The sequence below is a fragment of the Anser cygnoides genome, chromosome 5 (genome assembly GCF_040182565.1).
Source record: "Anser cygnoides isolate HZ-2024a breed goose chromosome 5, Taihu_goose_T2T_genome, whole genome shotgun sequence".
In the NCBI taxonomy this organism is placed as follows: Eukaryota; Metazoa; Chordata; class Aves; order Anseriformes; family Anatidae; genus Anser; species Anser cygnoides.
In genome coordinates, this window is record NC_089877.1 from 45,430,333 (window position 1) to 45,450,626 (window position 20,294).

The following is a 20,294-nucleotide window of genomic DNA, read 5'->3' on the forward strand; positions in this document are numbered from 1 at the left end:
TTAAAAGTGTTCTTAGAAGTACCACAGATCACTTATTTCAAACATCTTTTCACCTTAAATGAAACCAGAAGATTCACTCCATGGAAACTACTAGGACATTGGAAGGACGTGGAGTTTTGGACCGCCTGCAGTATGATTTTGAGTTAATACAGCTCTTTGCTGTAGATGTGCATTTACACATTATTGAACTTTATCTCCCACCACTGCATATATTTTGTCAATTGGAAAGATTCTGTGATACTGCCGTTATGAACAAAGTTAGATATTTCTGTTTTGTCTTGCATATTCCTTCTTGTGTTTATCTTGATGAAAAATATTTAAGAAGCTATGGGAAATATCCATGTAGTAGACTTCAAATAAATTATTTTTCATATGTTTATTTGTAAATAGCTGTATCCTGTAGATATTCTCTTGCATTTCTGCTCTGGTCAGTCCTTTCAGCCATTTTTGGTTTTGCATACACCCTGATGTATACTTGCTATTTTAAATGTCTCAGCAAGATGTACTATTTCTGGCAGTAAGCACTTTTTTTTTCCCTTTCTCTAGAATACTTTAGAAATAACACAGAGCATTGGAATAAAATGTTTTGTTTGAAATTTTAAGAGGCCCAGTGAGCTTTTCTGAAGGTTTTTAAATATTTTGCCTCTAAAAGAAGTTAAGACTATTTGTTAAGACTATTTCTTCTGCATTTAATTTAATTGTTCTCCTTGGCTAGCACACAGCCAAAAAAGACTGACACTATTTGACAGAGAGTTTGGTTTTTTCCCCACAACTAACAGGGAAAAGGTTGTCCTAAACAGCCATTTCAGTGCAGCAGAGATGGAAAGAGATACATCAGCATTTTACTGAGATTACTGCTGAGCTCTGGGGTTCCAAAATCATTACTGAATACATTCAAGATGGTCAGAAAAATCACCTAACAGCCATGAGATCATCTTCAAAAGACTAAATCTGGTATCTGACCTTTTTCACACTCCTTTCTAAACTTAATTTGTATGTGACAGCCACAATGACTAACAATTGGATACTTCATGAGAAAACACGCACAGTAAGAAAATTGTGTGGTAGACAGAGACTGCAGCAAGAATTCTCACATAGCTAAACAAAGTATCAGTCAAGTCTTGACATACCCTCCCTGTCCTAAAAAACTCAGTTGACTTCAGCATCTGTGCACCATGCCACATCTTGTAACTATGCTTCTCTCATGAAGCTTTACGGCTCAAGGAATCTCTTTCTCAGTTGTAGATGCTAACTGGGACAAGTAGGCTAACAAATGACCATGAATAAATAGTTCTTTCCAGGAGGCCTGTGCTGTTCAGCATGTGCATAAGGGACCTGGAATAAGGAATGAACAGTAAGGAAAGTTTGCAATAATACTAAGGTATTCAGAGAACCAAGAAGAACAGATATGACTATGAACAACTGCAGAAAGACTCCTTAAGACTGAATGACTGGCAAGAGAAATTCAGCGTAGATAAACCGATATGCAGGGCAAAAAAAAAGACAAACACACATCTTAAGCGATTTGCTCTGAGCTGAAAACCAGTTCAGGAACAAGATCTTAGGGTTACAATAGATACGTCCATGAAAGTCTCAGCACATGCTTCCTACACATCAAAAAGGCAAATCAAATGACATTATGAAGAAAAGTGCAGAACATAAAGCAAGCAATTACTGTATCACTGTATAAATCTGCATCTCATCTACACCTTGAATAATGTGCAGCTCTCATCTCTGTAACAGAAAGATGTAAGAGAACAAGATAAGTTTCCAAGTGGGGTCGCAAAGAGAACCAAAGGCTTGGAAAACTTGATAAAGTTGTGAGCAGCCTGGAGTAGCTGAGTTACTGAACTTGTCAAAGCATGCTGTGGGTAGTAGAAGTTTAGGGAGCAATTAAGAATTCATGGAAGATGAATCTGTGGAAAGATAACTTAAAAACACCGAAATTCTGTCTCACGATACTTCCAAACAGCAGTTGCATGGTAGATGGGTGCCCTTGGGAAGTGAATCATACATGCTTGCCTATTCTTTTATGCTTCCCGCACCACACCTCATTAGCAGGTAATGATCAGGATTTTGGCATAGACAGACTCTAATCTGTTCCATATCAGCCACGTGGCTCAAGTGCAAGGGCACAGTCTGGCTGTCCTCACTCAAAACCCTGCACAGAAATGGCAAGAGCCACAGTCTTCAGGACTTTGGCTGGCTCTGGGATTTTGGATAGGAGAACAAAATATAAAAATCCTGTTTCAGGGTGGCAGAAAATGCCAATATTTTTTCTACATAAACTTGTGAGATTGTATTCGCATAATTTATAGTGCCAATACATACACAATGAAAGACTTCCTCGTTCTCAGACACAAAGAAGAAAAAAGCTGTAAAGCTGAGTCGCAGACTTGGTTGTGAGACTTGGAATTTTCTGTGAGCAATTTAAGCTGCCTATAGTTGACCTGTGCCGATCTCCCTTCTCCCCATCCAAGGACAGACACGTTTTCTTGTACGAGTAGACAGATGACACCACCTGCAATGGGTCAGCTACAGTCAAAGTAAAGCACACCCTGCTATGAAATCCTGGAATCTGAAATAAGTAATAAAAGGTAAATTTCAAATCACTACCATAGCTTTTCAGCTTACAAACATAAATGAAATGCACTTCCATTTCCTTTCTTGCCAGATATTAATGCTTACAACATAGCCTGTGGAAAATTTGTATGAAAGAACTCCTTAAAGAGTGAAGCTTGATCTGAGCAGGCCTCCTATACTCATGTGTTAAAATGAGCCAACCCCTCCTTTCCAGGCTGTTCGGCAATAGCAGCGTAATCTGTATTTTTTTTTTCCTAACAGACGCAAGGCATCTTTGGTCTAAAACCGCTCTGTAATCAAATGGTTTCTGGCTTGCAATTAAAATTGGATAGGGTAAGGCACACAATTAGTTGAACACCTAATCGTGCCTTTTTGTTGTGCACTCCCCTCCTCCTTGGAAGGGATTGTGAAAACATGACACTGCACTCTGATGTAGGCTTTGTGGGCTAAGGCACAAGTTGTGAAGGGCCATTATCGTGCCCTGGAACAGAAGGCGGTTAAGAGGTCCTGGTGACGCACACTGAGACGTTCTGACAGCACTGCAGACCTAGAACTCATACTGGGCCAATAACACATCTACATCAAAACTGAAATACTTTTAAGCTGTTTAGTTTCTTCTATCTGACCTAACTTATTTTTTGTCTTATTTTTGACTATAGTGACATGAAAGCAAACAAATGGATGCCCTAAAAGGTCCATACATGGACCATTTTATCAGCAGAACCCACCAGTTTTAACCTCCTTTCCCCATCCTGCACCCAGCAAGTGCACACACGTTGGTGTGAATTGCTACAGTACTTCAGATTATCTCAGGGTCTCAGATTAGACAGAATACTAATCCCACGGATTTTTTTTTTGTTTGTAATTGCCAGTCCTTATTTTCCACCCTGAACATCTTGTGTCAGTATTCAGAAAAAATGGAAAAGTCTCATCAACTGCAGCATAGGACTTGGATCTCTTTTGGGCCATAGTGAACTTACTTCTTTGAAGAGTTCACCTTCTGCTTTAATATGATTCAACCCAAGCTTACCCTATTTTTGGGTGGTAGCACTCCATGTTGTTCTGATTCTATACAATGCCAAGCCTTGTATGTGCCACCTGAAGCCACATCTTTACTGTTGTGCATCTGTGTGGTTTAGCCGAAGCTTATGGAGCTTTGTTAATGCATTAGGTGAAGAAAAGCACACTCGTTTTGGTTCTCAGACATTCACTATGCAGCTGTGGTGAGGACAAATAGAGAACCCTTTAGTTCTTTTTCTTTTTTTTTTTTTTTTTTGAGGAATAACATCTGCTGTGAACATCAACTTCATTCATAATATGTATATAAGAGCTCACTAAACAGTCATTACAGTGGGATAGGAATTGTTTGACTGTTCCTTGTATATATATTGTGATACTTTTTTAAAGAACTACTTTGGTGCCTCCCTGTTGCCAACACTGAGACGGTTAACTGGCTAGACTGTGAAACCACACTGGTTGTCTTACAGCTGAAATGACAGCGGCTTTTCCTTGAAAAGGTAACAGAGGGAAAAAGACAGTACTCCCTGTCTTACGTGAAGGCAAAGCTGCAACAAAAAATCCAAGCAGTAATGTGGGTTTTAACAAAAAAACTATCACTCGAATTTCTGAGGCTCTAATTGTCTGTCCTCCCCATGGCTCATTGCTGACTGGCACATATAGGATAGCACTGAAATACCAAGCAGCAAGACGACTGTATTTGTGCTGTACCTCCAGTAATGTTTGTAGGCTGACTGTAGTCAAAGAAATCCCTAAATCATAGGTGGATTACTGCTGCTGCCTAGAGGGAACTGGGGAAACAGCAGAACAATTCTTTGTAGCTAGCTGCAGACTTCCAATTAAACCCAGCAACAAGGTGTATTTTGATAAAAGAGAATTGGAATGTATGGCTGACGCACTGGCAGATGTAATTTCCCAAGAAAAGTCCTGAAAAAAAACAGGTTTTTTGTTCCTTACATGCACTTCTCTTTCTACCACTAAGTACGTTTGCACTCTCTCAGATTTTGTAAAAAGTCTGGCTACCTTATCCTTATCCTGTGTTCTCTCAGTTTCCTCCTTCCAGAGTCTCTTTATGACTCTTTCCCTTACCATGGCAGAAATCCCGTGCTCTATATGAAGTACTTTACATTTTCCACATACCTATTGTACAGAACTGATTTAAGCTACATGGCAACACACACACAGCCACCTCAGGGAGAAATTATAGGAAGCTGCATACGGGTATGAACAGAACAATTCAGAACAAAAAATGAAAGCCAAAAGTTATTCTATATATACACTAAGAGCAATTTGATCTCTTAAAATTAAGCATTGCTTCACTTCCTCTCTGCTCCCTTCCAAAAACAACCTGTGATAAATGCACAAGTGGCTGCAATGTCTTCTTTAACTGAACAGCTTTTAGCATTAGCATTGCATCATCGCACTTATCAAGCAATTTGTTAACTCTCCATATACACAGGAAATTTTACTAGCTGCTGCTTTAGTGTTTTAAGATTAAAACTATTTGATGAAATCAGACAAATTCAGGTCACAGAGAATAGTACATAAGAAATCTTATCCCCAGTACAAACCTTTTCATCTTGTTAAAAGCTCTGACAAGGTAAGCCCAGAAGGAAAGAACTTCCATCCTACGAAAATTTTCTGAGAAACAAGCAGCTCAAGACAGAACAAAATCTACAAACAGAAGTTCCGCAGGGTGAATTCTGCCATGTATCGTCTGCAGAAATGCTGTACTCCCTAGAACACTGTATTTCTCAGAAAACATTACCTGCTGAATCAGGGCAGCCCACCTGGAGTTCACCGGTACCTCTGAGGGGAAAGGTCTGCATGAAGTCCTCAGGCACTGGTCAGGCAGGACACGTGGAGGAGCCCTATCTGCAGGGACCTTGCAGCAGGATTCCTAGGAGAAATGGGAACAAGCCTTTGGAAAAATCAGGAAGCAAGGTGGTTTGGTAGAACAGACTGCCTTCCTCGCTTTGATAGTCCAAACCATTTCCTCCATCATCATCCTACGCCTGATAGGTAGGAGTTTTCTTTACCTTGGCATTAAATCCTGCCAGCTCCTTCACTGACTCCTGCAGCTTGAAAAGCAGCACCCCAGCTGCTGATTCCAAACACGTTTTCTGTTCGGGTGTCTGGAGGGCTTGTCTGCAGTGCAGTTCTGCTTCATTTGGTACCTCCAGCAAAAGAAAAGCATTTCTAACATGACACAATTGTGTGTCCACACAAGTTTTTGGGTTTAAAGTGTTTTGTTTTTTTTTTTAGTTTTACCATTTATCAATAGCTTTGAATTTGTTATTGAAATACACTTGTCTGAATTAAACACTGTTTTCAACAACTTTTTGTACAAAAATGAACTAAGAATAAAAACTAAAACAAGAAATTGTAAACCAAATACACCCAGCTATAGTTTTAAAAAAGTAAGCATCACTAAAAGGCACTTTAAAATACCAGCTCACCAGTATCCATCTCCAGAGAGGGGATTTTAACTATGGAAGCTGATGGGTCACTTGGTATCACTTGGAAAGCAAAGTGTATTTTCAGCACTTTCTCTCTCTCCATGCATTACCTTGTTATTTCAGATTATCCTTCAAGTCAACCAAGTACATGCATGTTTATACCATGTAAAAAGATGTAATTGTACAGGCATTTCACATCAAAATAATTGGTAAAGTCTTCACTCTAAGGAATAATTTGTCATAAAAATACTTTTGTGATTTTTAGATATCCACAATGAAGTTAAAAAATAGTACAGTCAAACGAACTGCAGTTGAACGACAGATGTCATTACATCTGAAAGGATTAGAGTGGTGTTGGCGTAATCCCATTAGTGGTGAAAAAGTACTTTGGAAATAAAAAAAAAAAAAAAAGACTGACAGATCCTGCTCTGACAATAAGCAGCAAGATTTACAGTCTTCAGCCAGGCTTCTAACAAACGAAAGCCCTACTTCAAAAAACAATGCAAAACCCAGACTCCAAAGGTAACACAGTTATAAAACAAGTAGTATGAATGATACCTAATTGAGATCAAATGGGGATACATTAAATGCTATGCTAAGACCCCTTATCCTCTCTTATTTCAGTAGTTAAAGAATAAAGCCATAAAGAAATCAATTAGAAAAAAGCTGGTATTTTAAATACATTTCAATTGTCGAATAACCACCCTTAAAATACTTTGCTCATGCACAGCTGGGTGAGCACAGTTAACATTCACAATAGTAATGCTTCTATCTTTAAGGGATGAAAACAGCTTGGGTTTTGTTTTTTTAAACTTGAGGCTGCTACTGATTTGTCACTGTTCTGCTCCCCCCGCCCTTTTTGGGGTCCTTTTGAAAATATTACGGCCAAAACTACAGGCTATTTTTCCAAGCTATTTTTTTCTTACACAGTATGCAAACTCAGACAGCAGTGGTAGGACTAAATAAATATCATAATTTCTGATACTTATTAAGAATCATCTCCATATCCTTTAGAAAATAGTAAATAAGACAAATTTTATGGGAAAAGCAGTATGGTTTTTCAGACTACCCAAAACTAAGAAGATGTCACCTGCTTACACTAGGAAGCTATTCTGTCAATCAGTGTCACTGCTGAAACCTTTCTGATCATCCTGCTCTCCTCCAACAACTCTTTATTTGTGGTAGTCTTGCATTTTCATTTACAGGACTAATACTCCAGATCACACACCATGTTGTTCAACCAATCTTGTCTCAAGACACAAGTCTCCAGTTATCATAGGGCAATAATTCTTAAATAAATACAGATGTCTGGCATCAAGATTAAAATGTGACTTTTTATGACATTCTGATTATTTTAAATAGAAAGCCTACAAAGCAAGCTCAACAAGTAGGTGACAGAGAAGTTACTCGTGTGAAAAAAATAAATTCAGAATCTTCTGTGTTATTACAGTAATAAACATTCAACATCGTGTATAAAACAAATGCACATGCAAGATAGTAAATGAAGTGGCAAACATTTTTAAATAACATCTTTAATTAAAGTTTTTGCAAAGGCAAAATATTAAACTTAAAATAGGTCTTAGTACATCAAAATACTAAGTTCTCTAATTGTATTCCAAGCATGGCCTTTGAAACATAATATCCTGTATATCACAGAGGAGCAACCTTGATCTGCAATTGTACAGAATGAATTTTACAAACATAATAAATATATTTACCCCCTTACACATAACAGTATATGTACAACAGCAGTTGACAATAGTAGCTCAGAACAGCAAAAAAGGATATTCCCCCACTCCATGTTCTATTGGTACCCTATGCACTCTGGAACATGTCTCATTGGATGACTGTACATATAGCTAACCCAAGGTAGTTCACCCTGTTAAAAAAAAAAAAAAAACTCCTTTTGTTCCACAATGTCAAATCCACCAAATAATAATTAAAAGACACACTGCATGAACTCCCTAAAAAAAAAAAGTAGACAACAGGGAAACCAATGGACTGTTTTTTTTTTTTTTTACACATTTCCCACCCAATCACAGCAATGGGAAAACAAGACTTTAGATGCCAGACACCAATACAAAACAATGTGCAAGTTTCTTCGTCTTTCATAGTCATTACTCTCCACGTCTGAGAACAACTCTAATTTCAGTTGGGTGTGTGTGGATGGGGGTGCAGCACACAACAAACCCCACAACGCTGTGTACAGCAGCCCAGTGTCAACCAGTGCGCATTATCCTAAAACCACTCTTCACCTCCTGAACGATGTTTTATTGCAATCGATTAGGAAGCTTTTGCTTTGGGAGGAATTTTGGCTTTTCTCATTTTGTTTTTAAAGGATTTTTTTTTTTTAAAAAACAAGTTGAGGAGATTGAATCAAAATGAACCGTAGTTAACAAGGTCTCTAACTGCTTCACTGGAATTAAGGAATTTTCCTCTGCTAATGTTTTACGGTGACATAATTACTCCTAACTGTCAAGTGGTGGAATTATTTCACAGACAACTAAATTTACTTTTAACATTCCTATTCTGCAGCAGGAATAGAAAAACGTTTGTAAAAAACCTGTTCCATGATAAAACATGCTCTTTGCTCTTTTCTAGAAACTGTGCTTCAGAATCAGGTATCGCTCTTGGAAACTAACTCAGACCACAATTATCACTTCAAATTGTGTTTAGGAAATTGAATGATGCTCAAATGCAACTTGTGAGTACACTGAGGGAACGAGGAGTATGAAGCCTCAAAGAAATCTTGTCACTAACCAGCAACTCAGGGGGAATAAAATCACATTTTTATTTAAATAGTCCAATATAAAGTTCCTTAAGTGACTAAATTATCTATCATCTCCTTAACAGAAAACATATTTCCATTTGTTTTCAACTTAGATGTTTTTAAATGATTGCACACACTAGAACCCAACAGAATTAGAGCAAAAAAGTTGCTTTTTTGATTGAAGCACTGCAGGAAATTTACTCTCTCGGGAAACCAAAAAAAAAATAAAAATAAAAAAATATCATACTGGCAAAACAGGTATTCTGCTGAAACTGAAAAGGCACAAGACTCCAAATTTTGCCCAGTTGCTCTGCAAGTTTCCATCAGCCATCGTGGTTATAATTATGAAGTTATCTTTCCCCATTTTTTCCGTCATAAAAAGGTGCTCCATTATCTGTGCAAATTTTAACATAAGCCCTCTTGAAATCATTAATTGTTTCCATAATACTGAACTATTTGAAAGAAAAGAATCAGCAACAAAAAACTATTTCAAAGGAAAAAAAATCATTTATGAACTATGAACATGGGAATCCCTTGCCCTCTGAAAGGAATGGTTTCTGTGGAACCTAGTGAAATGGTCTGTTCAGTTACATTGTTAAAACCATGATTAAAATTCAAGTACAATAGTAAAATTAAGCAAACTACATTCTTACAGCAAGCTGCTACAATAAAATAAAATTAAAACATGCTTTTTGACTTATAAAAGGAACACTTGATGTAGCAATAAGAGCACAGTTTGGTATGTTCATGTCTGACTGGCTTTCAGAAAGCTTCACAGGTACTTGTATTTGAAGACAAAACTTATCTGAAAAGCATACCATACAATTACCTTGCAAGAGACTGTGCAAGTTCAGATAGCTTCATACACCCTTTAGAATAGTACAAGCTTAAGTTACCTGTAATGTTCTGCTATCCCTTAAAAATAAATAAAAAGGCTATGCAGCTTCTAGTATGCATATGTGGGTGAAAAAATGACTAAGATGTATGAAAATAAAGTGTTGTCCACGTAATCTGGGTTCCAGTAGCATAAACAGGTATCTATAAAAAAAAAAAGTGATTTTTTTCCTTTTGTTGGTTTGGTTGTGCAGTCTGATGGGAATTCTTCTGAAGCCCATTACTTAAGACTCACTGGCAATAGATATGGAAGAGGCGAGGGAAGGAATTAGTTGGTAAATTATTGACTTCATTGCCGTTGTACATAGAAGTGTCAACAGTGGTAAAAATAAAATAATAAAGTATCTGCTTTGTTCAGAAGAAAGCAAACACCAGTTCGATATACCTTGAAGCCCCGAGCCAAAAATGTACTCTAAATGATGATGACATTACTTAAGAATGAATTAGAAAAAATACCAATTAACTTATCATAAAGCTTATGTATGTAGATAGCTTACTAACAACCACATGGTTCTAGACATGGCCTACAGGCAGTTTTAGTCTTTATCAATGAGAGCACAGGTGTACAAAATCACAGCAAAAAAACACTCCTTGCAATGTATTTGGAGTTTGTTTGTTTGTTTCTTTTACATACTATTGAGACTATGAATGAACATACCTGAAAGCACATAATTCAGAATGAAAATTAGGGCAGTGCTTATATACTGCCAAAAAACTTGTACTTTGTTAAATAACGTTTAGTAAATTTCATTCTCAAGATTAAAAATAAAGTCGGAACTCATGGGTCAAATGTCTGCTTCTGTAAGTCTTCCCCAATTTATTTAAAATCGTCTTTGCTGTTCTCCATTTCATTGCCTTCCCAAGCACCCACTGAAAGACATTTTTTTGAAATGGTGAGCCACATGAACATTCCCTCCTCAACAGTTTCTGAAGTATAATGCCCATTCCCTCTCTTCATCCAAAATTAACTGAATTTCTGAAAGCAGGGTTTACAAGAATAACCTGTGCATAAAGAAAAGGTGTTCAAGTTCTCAGGAGGAGGGGAACCAGGGGGAGCAACCTTGTTGCTTTTCACACACACCAAAAAAAAAAAAACAACACATACCTTTGGAAAAGAGAAAGTCGCTACACAAGATTTAGTGCATCCAACTGCTCGATTTTCTGTTACCAAGTCAGTCTAAGGATGCTTTAACAAAATTTGTGTTCTCAAAAGCTGTGCAGCTCTCTTTGTGAAATTATATGCCACCTGGAAACTTTAGAGAGATTAACTGCTGCAGGTAACTTATGGCTATACTTTTCAGTAAAGCTGATCTTTGATTAACACAGTTGCAGCCGGGATGTTAGAATTTTTATGTTACTTCCTATATTAAAAATTTAGTCTTTCTTGTGTTCTGTTCAATTATTTGTGGATGTCTGGACTACAGATGTAGTAAGTAGGTAAAGGAATGCATCTATTATGTGATTATCTACACATCTGATTCAAAAGCTCTCCAAAGCATTTTTAAGAAGTCAATGAAAATTGTATTATTCATTTCAGTTCAATGACGCTGAACCACCACCAAACAGCAAGAATATAGTTTAAAAGTTAAGCAGTCTGACTTTGGGACAGGGGGAACCCAGAGCTACAGGTGCTTAGTATTTAAAAAAAATACAGCCCCAAATGAAAGGTATCACTCACATAAAATAATTTTGAAATATAAATGATCATTTTACCATTTTATAATTGCTAGGAACAACAACTCGTTTATGGGGAACTGAACTGAAAACAACAAATAGATATTATAATTAATGAGCATATCAGAATTAAAAATATTTTCCTTATACAAGTTATTTAAAATTTAACACCTTAATTCTTACCCTTCTGTACAAAGCTTGCGCGCAGTTTAAGTAACATTCTGACCATCCTCACTACCAAAAGGAAGTGTTCAAAGCAAAGATTTGTACACACAATAAGCATTTTCAGATTAATAATCTATCAAAGGGAAGAGTTCCTTCAATCAGTGGAAGAAGTATTTTAAAATCTTAAACCAAGGGAAGAAGGGGGGACAAAGCCTTACATGCTAAATACCAGCTGTAGGTACCTGTATGTAGAATTGATAATTAAGGTATTCCTAACACACAAAACCAGCTCCCAGACAATGCTATAGCTGCTACAGTCCATGGCTTGCTCATCTGAAGTAGTGTCTTTGTTGCCACATTTTACCTTTGTTCCAATACTTTTGTTTATGCTTTATTTCTGATGTGCAGATACACATTTTGGTTGGAGTATAAGTCCAAGTCTCAACCTTTCCTGCATTTGATTTTTTTCCTTTTACAGGGAGTTTTTTTTTGTTTTGTTTGTTTTAAAAACTTCACCATTCTGCATCCCCAATGGCTTTGGAAAATACATAATCTCTTCCATTAAGATTCATGATGCCATCTTTGAGATGAAATTTCCATTTGTTTTTACTTCTATGGATCTAAAAATAGGGAAAAAAGTTGAAGTATTACTCTGCATCAGAAATGGGTAGTAATACATAAAGTACATTTTACAGGCAAGAAAAATGAAAATAACAATTAGACACACATTACTAGATTGCTATAAACATCTCGAAAAATCAATTCTGCATTTAACTATGAAAAACAAAGCCTAATGATGCATCTAGCAGCATTTTTAGCTTCCATTTTTTAAACCAGGGAAGACTCTAACAGCAACTGATGAGAAACCATGCAACCACAAAGGCATTGTAAAATCCAAAGCACATTTTCAGATATGGTTGAAAAGGAAAAATGAGAAGTATATATCCACTTCTGCTGCTTTCATATGATTAAATTATTTTTGATTGTTACATGAAACTCTACTTGAAAGTCAGATATTCTTATTTCAACCACCATAACAAAGACTAAAGTTTTAAATGAGTCCTGAAAGAGTCAACCACTAAGTTCATTCTTTGCATCTCTTGTCTAAACTCCATTTTGCTTGCAAAATGGTTTGTTTACTTTATGTACAGACAATTAACATATTCAACTTTCAACTTATAATATTAGAGTTTGACTCTGGGATTTGGAATGTTAAGTATTGGTTAAAAGGCAAGATTATTTACAAGATTTTCAGCCTGAAAACCTCTACAATAGAAAATGCACAAGATGATATAGCTGATAACACATATATGCACTAGTCTTATATTCTATACTTTTTCCTCAATGGTAGGTCTTTTTATATGATTTACACTCCAATTCTCATCTCAAAGTGTCAGGTGAGGAAGGTAAGATCTCCAGATGGAGATGATGGAATGAAGCTGAATGTTCAGAAAGATTCTAGCTTCCACTTTAGACTAGTCTTTCCAGTTAAAATATTAGACATTTAAGGTGTGTATAAAAGAAATTCATAAAGAAAATTCAAAAAGAAATTCATAAAGATTATGCTGGCAGATTAGCCCAGCTATCTGCATCAGCCCAAGAAAGACTGAGATAGAAAAAAAAAATGAAGACATTCATTCCATTCCTCATCTACAGCGAGTCCCTATCATGACAGTCTGTGATATAATGGATATTCACATTATAATAAGATATTCCAATTACCATAGAATAATAGAAAGAATAAAACAACAGCTTTATTCCTGTTCGCTTTACAAAAACATCAGTGCAGAATTAACTCTTAATTTCTTCGTGCCTGTTCGCAAACCAGTAGTACCTGACTAAAGGAAACACATGACCCATGCGGTCAAGATCAGAAAACATACAAGGACATGAAAATAGTAGTACTAGTACTACTAGAAGCACTACTGCTACCAAGAGTAGCAGATTTCAATTATCTTATGCCTTCTGAGTAAAGGTCAATGTGCAGCACACTGGGGCTGTTTTAGGTACTGTGAAGTTCAGTCCTACTTCATGAAGAAGCTAATTCAGGACCCCACAGAACATAGAACCATCTTCTCAGTCCAAGACAGTGAACTGAGGGCTTCAGTCAGAAAACATTCCCAGAACTGACAACAAAGACGTAAGACAAGCATTTTCCCTGGGCTAATAAGTTGGCAACGAACACCCTACAATGCTGTATATGTAAATTTATGTTCTTATGTTTAATTTAAAACTAAAAGAAACTGACCAAAATTCAGTCTGAAGGTAGAAGAGTTTTTGTATGTTTTTTTTTTTTTTTTTTCAAAAGAAAGCATACTGTAAACACAGAGCAGAAGATCACCAGTACGATTAAGCAGCAGGACAACCAGATATTCAAAGAAAGCAAGGATCTTTCAGAAAGCTGAAATGCTGTCCAAAAGAGAAAAGATCATTGTAAACTACACCAGATTAAACAAAAGTGTCCTTAAGCACTCTTAAAAAAAAGTTTAGGAAATTTCACAAAAGGCATATAAAAATCAAGGAAACCCCACTGAAATTTTTCCAAGTTTCATCAAGGACAATAAGTCTCATCGTTTATTATTAATGCTGTAGAACTACAGTACTCAATCACTAGTACTATTATCTGCTCTGTGGTCAATTTAAGCTAAGTTACTGGAATCAGCAAATTAGCTAACTAGAAAAAGACTGTCTTATATGGCGTACTTGCACTTCCAAATGGCACTCAACACAAATCTCTTATCAGAAACTTTGGAGTTGCTGTAAGGTAAGCAGGAAGGTCCTCTGATAAATTGGTAAAAGATGAGAAACCAAGAACACTGTTACTACAGTGAAATGAGATTATTCCAAAAGATATTTGTGCTGGCTGAAGTGTGCATAGTTTAAGAATTCACTAATCATCTGGAAAATGACAAAACATCACCGATCATACAAAGAACAGTTACTGAAGAGCTGCAGAATGACGCCACTGTCCTAACTCATTGTGTAACAAAACAATGGTGACATTCAATGTATATTGAAGGCTGTATGGATGAAAAAACAATTGCACAGATAGAAAAAATGATAGGTTTGAGTGGACAGTTACAACTCAGGAATGAGATCCCAGTGTTCCAAAAGACTTTTCTATGAAAACATCAGCTCTGTGTCCAGTGGGGTCAAAAGCACACATGAAATACTACAGGACACTGTTGCTCCACTTCATAAATGGAAGGTTCAACTGTAACTGAATAGCTCTGATCCTCCCTTAGCCTTATCCACCTGTATCTAATAAGTTACAGAAGGATACAGAGGAATAAAATACCTCTGGAGAATGAAAGAAAGAGTAATCAAATGTTTGGACAGCTGTACAAGTAACAGCTATCCAAAGCATAGTTCTGATTTCAGAGACAACTGAGGAGGCATACGATGATCTATGTTACCGTATGAGGTACCAAGGATAGCGGAGTGCTCTGTGAGCATCATCGCTACCTGTTCGCCCTCATTTCACTGTTCAAGATGCACCTGCTGTGTCAGCTGATGCAGGACACAGTATGTTGTACAAGACAGCAACCTTTGTTCAGAACAACTGAGCTGTTGGTTTTATATTTTAGAAAAACAAACTGTACAACGATTGTTTGATAAGCGAAGTGTTTCCAGAGCACTAGAGGCTTCACGGTGGACACTTCCCTACTGAGTTCGAGTTCTTAACTTTGCAGAGGGTGAGTAGTTCTTGTTGCTCAGCTTTAGCAGCTCCCAACAAGCTTTTCTAACTGCTATTCGAGGTCCCTCACTGCCTTCATGAACTGCCTTGAAACTAACAATTCCAGAGTACCATCTGGAGGAGAAAGACAGCTAGGATGTAGATATTGATATTACTTTCCTCAGTCTGATGACAAGCACAAGTAGAATACAGACATAACTGAGTATTTTCTATTAAAGTCATTCTTTGCAATGAAGGGTTTTTTCTTCAACAATCTTTTCTCTGCTTTTAAAAGGATCCTTATTCCTCACAGTGCAAGTAAACTCTCACAGGCAAAGAAAGAAAATCCATATTGAATAATCTTTCTGCATACTACTTCAATAAAGTGCTGAGAGCCTCTGGACAAATTTAAAACAATTCCAGACATAAATGTATCCTCACATATTTCAGGGCAAATATAAAGAAAGAAATTAGTCATTCAAGGGAAGACAGGACAATTCAGCGGAATTTAAAGCAAAATAAGTATAAGCATTCCATGTTGCTTTTTCAAAATAAAAAAAAGCATGGCACAGAAGGAACATCCTCCTCTGAAAACTATTTAGTCACCATGAAGAGACATTTTTAGTGATCAATAAGTAGTTTTCTAACAAGTCTAAACTTAATGACTACTACTTTCATTTGTGGCTACAAACTACAAAACTTGCAAGAGTTCACTTCTCATGAGCCCAGAGGACTAACCTTTTTTTTAAAAAATCAGTCAGACATGATAAAGAAGAAAAAAGAATTCAACCAAACTTTTCTAAGCTTTCCTCACTACCACCAAGTCTATCAAAAAACACCTTCCAAAGACCCATTTTAAAAACAGTTGTCAGTTCTTACATTAACATTCATGTTGTAATCTTCACATATCTACCTATACTTGACAGTCACACAGATATTTTTGTGTCACTTAAAAGGTATGACTTGATAGGAAGAACAGAGAAATTAGAACTCTCGCATTTATATTTTACCTTATCATACTGGCACACAACAACATTTTCTGTATCGAACAGTTCTTGTCCTTCCTCATCGCTCACATCATCTTCACTGTTAAGAGGCTCCTGGAAGAAACATGTGTGAAAAGTTACTGTAAGGTTATTACTGTTACTTCCATTACTCGTATCAGGCTACAGTCTGTCTATGAGCTATGAACCTAAATAAACATCTGACACGTGAAGTATTAGGCTTCCCAGTGGAGGAATCAAGTACATTTCCTTTATCCCCTCCATGATGATTCCTCAGGAGATGTCCTTAACAATTTCAGTGCCCAACTTCAATGTTCAAGCCAGATTCTGGGCACTGTAGCCTTTTAGCACCACAAACATTCTTACTCTTTTATTGCAAGTGTTCTGGTGCTTGTCATTTGCTTTTACAAAAATCTATCACTATGCAGATTTTCATTTTTCTAAAGCCTCTAAGCAGTGGAAATGCAACATTACCCACATCACTCCCTACATGCCACTAGAAATACAAACTCCATGACTTAGTCGTGTTTGTAACAGAAACAGACCTCAACAAAAGCAGAAAGCTTTTAGGGGAGAAAAAAAAGATGTTTTTAAGATGATCTTGCATAGATACATAAAAAATAACTTCTGTAGATGTTCTACTATTTTCATGTTCCTTAAAAATTACTTTCAATTTTTTCCTCTTTCTACCAAAGGTCTCTCCACCTTTCAAATCTTTCTAAGTTGTGCCATTTCCTTTATCCTTTTACTATTTCTATTTACTACTGTACTGTGCAAGTCTTATGAAGATAACCAAATAGCTTCACAAGGATACTTACAAATATCACTACTCAACTGCAAGTCTAATTTCTTCTTTCCAGCACGGCCTTCCCACCTGTGCTTAAGAGGATTGTCTTAAAGCTCATTTCTAAACTGCATACCTCTTCCAGATCCTTCTTGCTCCTCTCCTCAAGCATCTGGCAGTTTGTATTGCCAAAACCGAATTCTGATGCACTAAGTTCTTTTCAGTATGGTGAGAATGGTACAGCTGAAGTTTGTTTCCCCCCCACGTCTCATCTAAACAGCAAATATTTTGAAAGCTTAAAACAACCACTAATAAAAGCAGAACAGCTTTTCTTAAGACTTCCGTGTAATCCTCACCTTCCCACCTGCCCCAAAATATATAAGCTATACTAGGGAAATGCTAATGAGGGAAGAAAAAGGCGTACTAGAAGTCCTAATTTCTTTCAAACTAATGTTATATTTAAGTGACTCAAAAAACTTTTAATGGACTGCTCTACTCATTAACTAGCTCCTGATAAACACAGGGAGCAAAAATAACAGGGGCCCTCTGGCATGCTGATAATAAAGCCTTAGCATATAAAAAAAATAGCACTAGCATTAAAACAATATTAAATAACACTTGATATTTAAGTATGATGACCTACACTTTTAACACATTCAGAGTGACATCTGTGCTGGTGCTTAGCTGCCTGCCGGCTTAAAGCATGGCAGTCTTCGTGTGTTATTTGAAAGAAAACTATATACCTCAGAGAATATTCCCATAATCTTGAGAATATCACTTCTATCCCTGTACTTCAGTTTATTTCCCATATTGAGGTGGTGGGATGGGTGAGAGAATCAGGAGGGGAAAAAAAAAGTAAAAGCTCATGAGTTGAAATAAAGACAGTTTAATAGGCCAGAAAAGGAGGAGAAATAATAATGATGGTAATAATGAAAAAGGTCATGTGGATTCAACTTGTAATAGAAAAATGTTGTTTGACACCACTGTAAATATATTACAGAAAAACTGATTTAACTCCTTAATAAAAAATTTAAGTTTTATCTGCATATAATATAAGAGTGATACAGATGGTGAAATGCTACAACTGCTCCTCATACTGGCATTTTAAATTATATCTTAAGATAATTGGAAAGGTTGCAGAGAACTGTGGAAGTGATCTGATAGTTCAAAATGCATTTTAGGGATAGATTTAGGAAGTGCTCCATTTGCTGTCAGAAACTGAAATAAAAGTACTTTTAGCTTATTAGGACTTTTTTTCTGTGTGGCTTTTTGGTGTAACAGAACAAAACCTGGTAAGAACCACTGGCTCAAGTTCAAAACCAAGCAAATTCAAAGTCTAAATTAAGCACAGTGTTAAGAAGGCAGCAAGTTACTAAGAACATTCACTCCTGCTCCTGACTTTATTAATCAAGGATGTGCTTTTAAGAAGGTGTTTTATAATCTGAGTTCTTGGGCTCCTTCTAGTTTAACAGAAAGCAACTAAACAGTGAGTAAGATACAGGCCAGACCACGTTACTTGTCTCCTCAGTGTATTAAAAATATGCTCTCCTTTTGTCATTCTTCCTAACATCTTGCAATTATATGCACTCAGTCCCAAAAGCAGTTGACTACTTCTGTTTGCTTGTGAAGGTTTCATGGCTGATCTTTCCACAGCATCAGAAATACTACTGAAGTTTTCAGAAGGATATTATAATTAACAGTATTTTCTGTTCCCTACACACACCAACTGCATTTCAAGGTGCTCTGCTAACAGTTTCCACAGACTCAATATGGGAAATAAAGAAATTTAAGTACAAGGATAGAAGTGATATTCTCAAGATTATGGGAATATAACATTCCTTGAGGTATATAGTTTTCTTTCAAGTAAGACTAAAAGACTGTTATGGTTTAGCCCAGCAGGCGGCTAAGCACTACAGAGCCATTCGCTTACCACCCTCACGCCCAGTGGGATGGGGGAGAGAATTGGGAGGGGAAAAAAAAGCTCACAAGTTGAAATAAAGACAGTTTAATCAGACAGAAAAGAAAGAGAAATAATAATGATAATGATAATAATAGAATATACAAAGCAAGTGATGCACAATGCAATTGCTCACCACCCACTGACTGATGCCCATCCCCGAGCAGCAGTCCCCCCAACTCCGGCCAGCCACTCCATATAATTGTTCAGCATGACACCGTATCATTATGGTATGGGATATCCCTGCAGCCAGTTTGGGTCAGCTGAGCTGGTTCTGTCCCCTCCCAGCTCCTTGCACACCCCCAGCCTCCTCACTGGAAGGGCAGTGTGAGGAGCTGAAGAGTCCTTGGCTTAGAGTAAGCACTGCTCAGCAACAACTAAAACATCAGTGTGTTATCAACATTATTTTCATTCTCAATCCAAAACACAGCACCATGCCAGCTACTAGCTGGAAAATTAACTCTAGCCCAGCTGAAACCAGGACATGGGAATATAATTTTTGAGGTATATAGTTTTCTTTGACATACTGTTGAGAAAAAAAAATAAAAGCTAAATAGATGCATACTTCAATCATCTAAATTAGGGTTAATTTTACCTCTTCAACCTGGCCATCTTCACCTCCATCTTTTTCTTTGTCCTCCTCTTCATCATCATCATAGTCTTCTTCCTCATCTTCTTCTTCTTCAGACGATGTATCTCCTGCTCCATCAACTTGGAGAACAAGCGGTGCTTGTGGTTGTGCCTGTTGCTGTTGTGGTTGCTGCTGACCAGCTGCAGGAATCTGTGCTTGAGCTGGTGTAGGGGCTGCCACTGTTGTAGGTATGACTTGTGTTTTATTTCCTGTAAACAGGATCTGCTGAGGCTGAATAATTACTCCTGTCTGCTGGGAAATCCCTCCAGGGATAGGAGCCAAAACCTGATGAAATACCATTGCAAGTACAGTGACAACAGGCTACCACACTACTTACAAAAAACGATTAAAGCACATCAGTCCAACTTGGACTAATTAGAATAACAAAAGTTACAAATACTCTACCTATATTAGATAATTTAATCTTCAATAGCAGCTTCTCTCACTACTTGGTGTTCACTTTCTGCACTTTGTGTTGCTAAACCAAAGAAAACCTACTGTCTCATTTTCCATTCTAGTAGCTAGCACTACCATAATCACCCCAAGTTCTAAGCACAGTTAAGAAATGTTTAAATTCAAATAAAAAACTATTTTTAAAGCTTCTTCATAAAACACTAAACTCTCTACATATTCTTATTCATGTCTAAACTGCTGAACTCTTGACACAACACTAAATTCAA

General features: G+C 36.9%; 1 protein-coding gene across 2 annotated transcripts in view; it reads right to left on the reverse strand.

The window, feature by feature from the left end:
* Positions 1-263: 263 nt before the first annotated feature.
* The window catches only part of GTF2A1 (general transcription factor IIA subunit 1), a 36,243-nt gene continuing 16,212 nt past the window's right edge, over positions 264-20,294 (reverse strand). Inside the window, exons 7-10 of one of the 2 annotated variants that reach the window (XR_010831911.1) lie at positions 19,579-19,899; positions 16,249-16,338; positions 5,640-12,182; positions 264-5,500 (exon numbers count right to left, since the gene is read on the reverse strand). Coding sequence is in view for 1 of the 2 variants with exons in the window: in XM_066998171.1 (XP_066854272.1) it covers positions 12,075-12,182; positions 16,249-16,338; positions 19,579-19,899 (519 nt within the window). In the remaining variant the exon portion in view is untranslated. Of the gene's footprint in view, positions 12,183-16,248; positions 16,339-19,578; positions 19,900-20,294 lie in introns of both variants that reach the window. The other variant, XM_066998171.1, reaches the window with a different exon arrangement.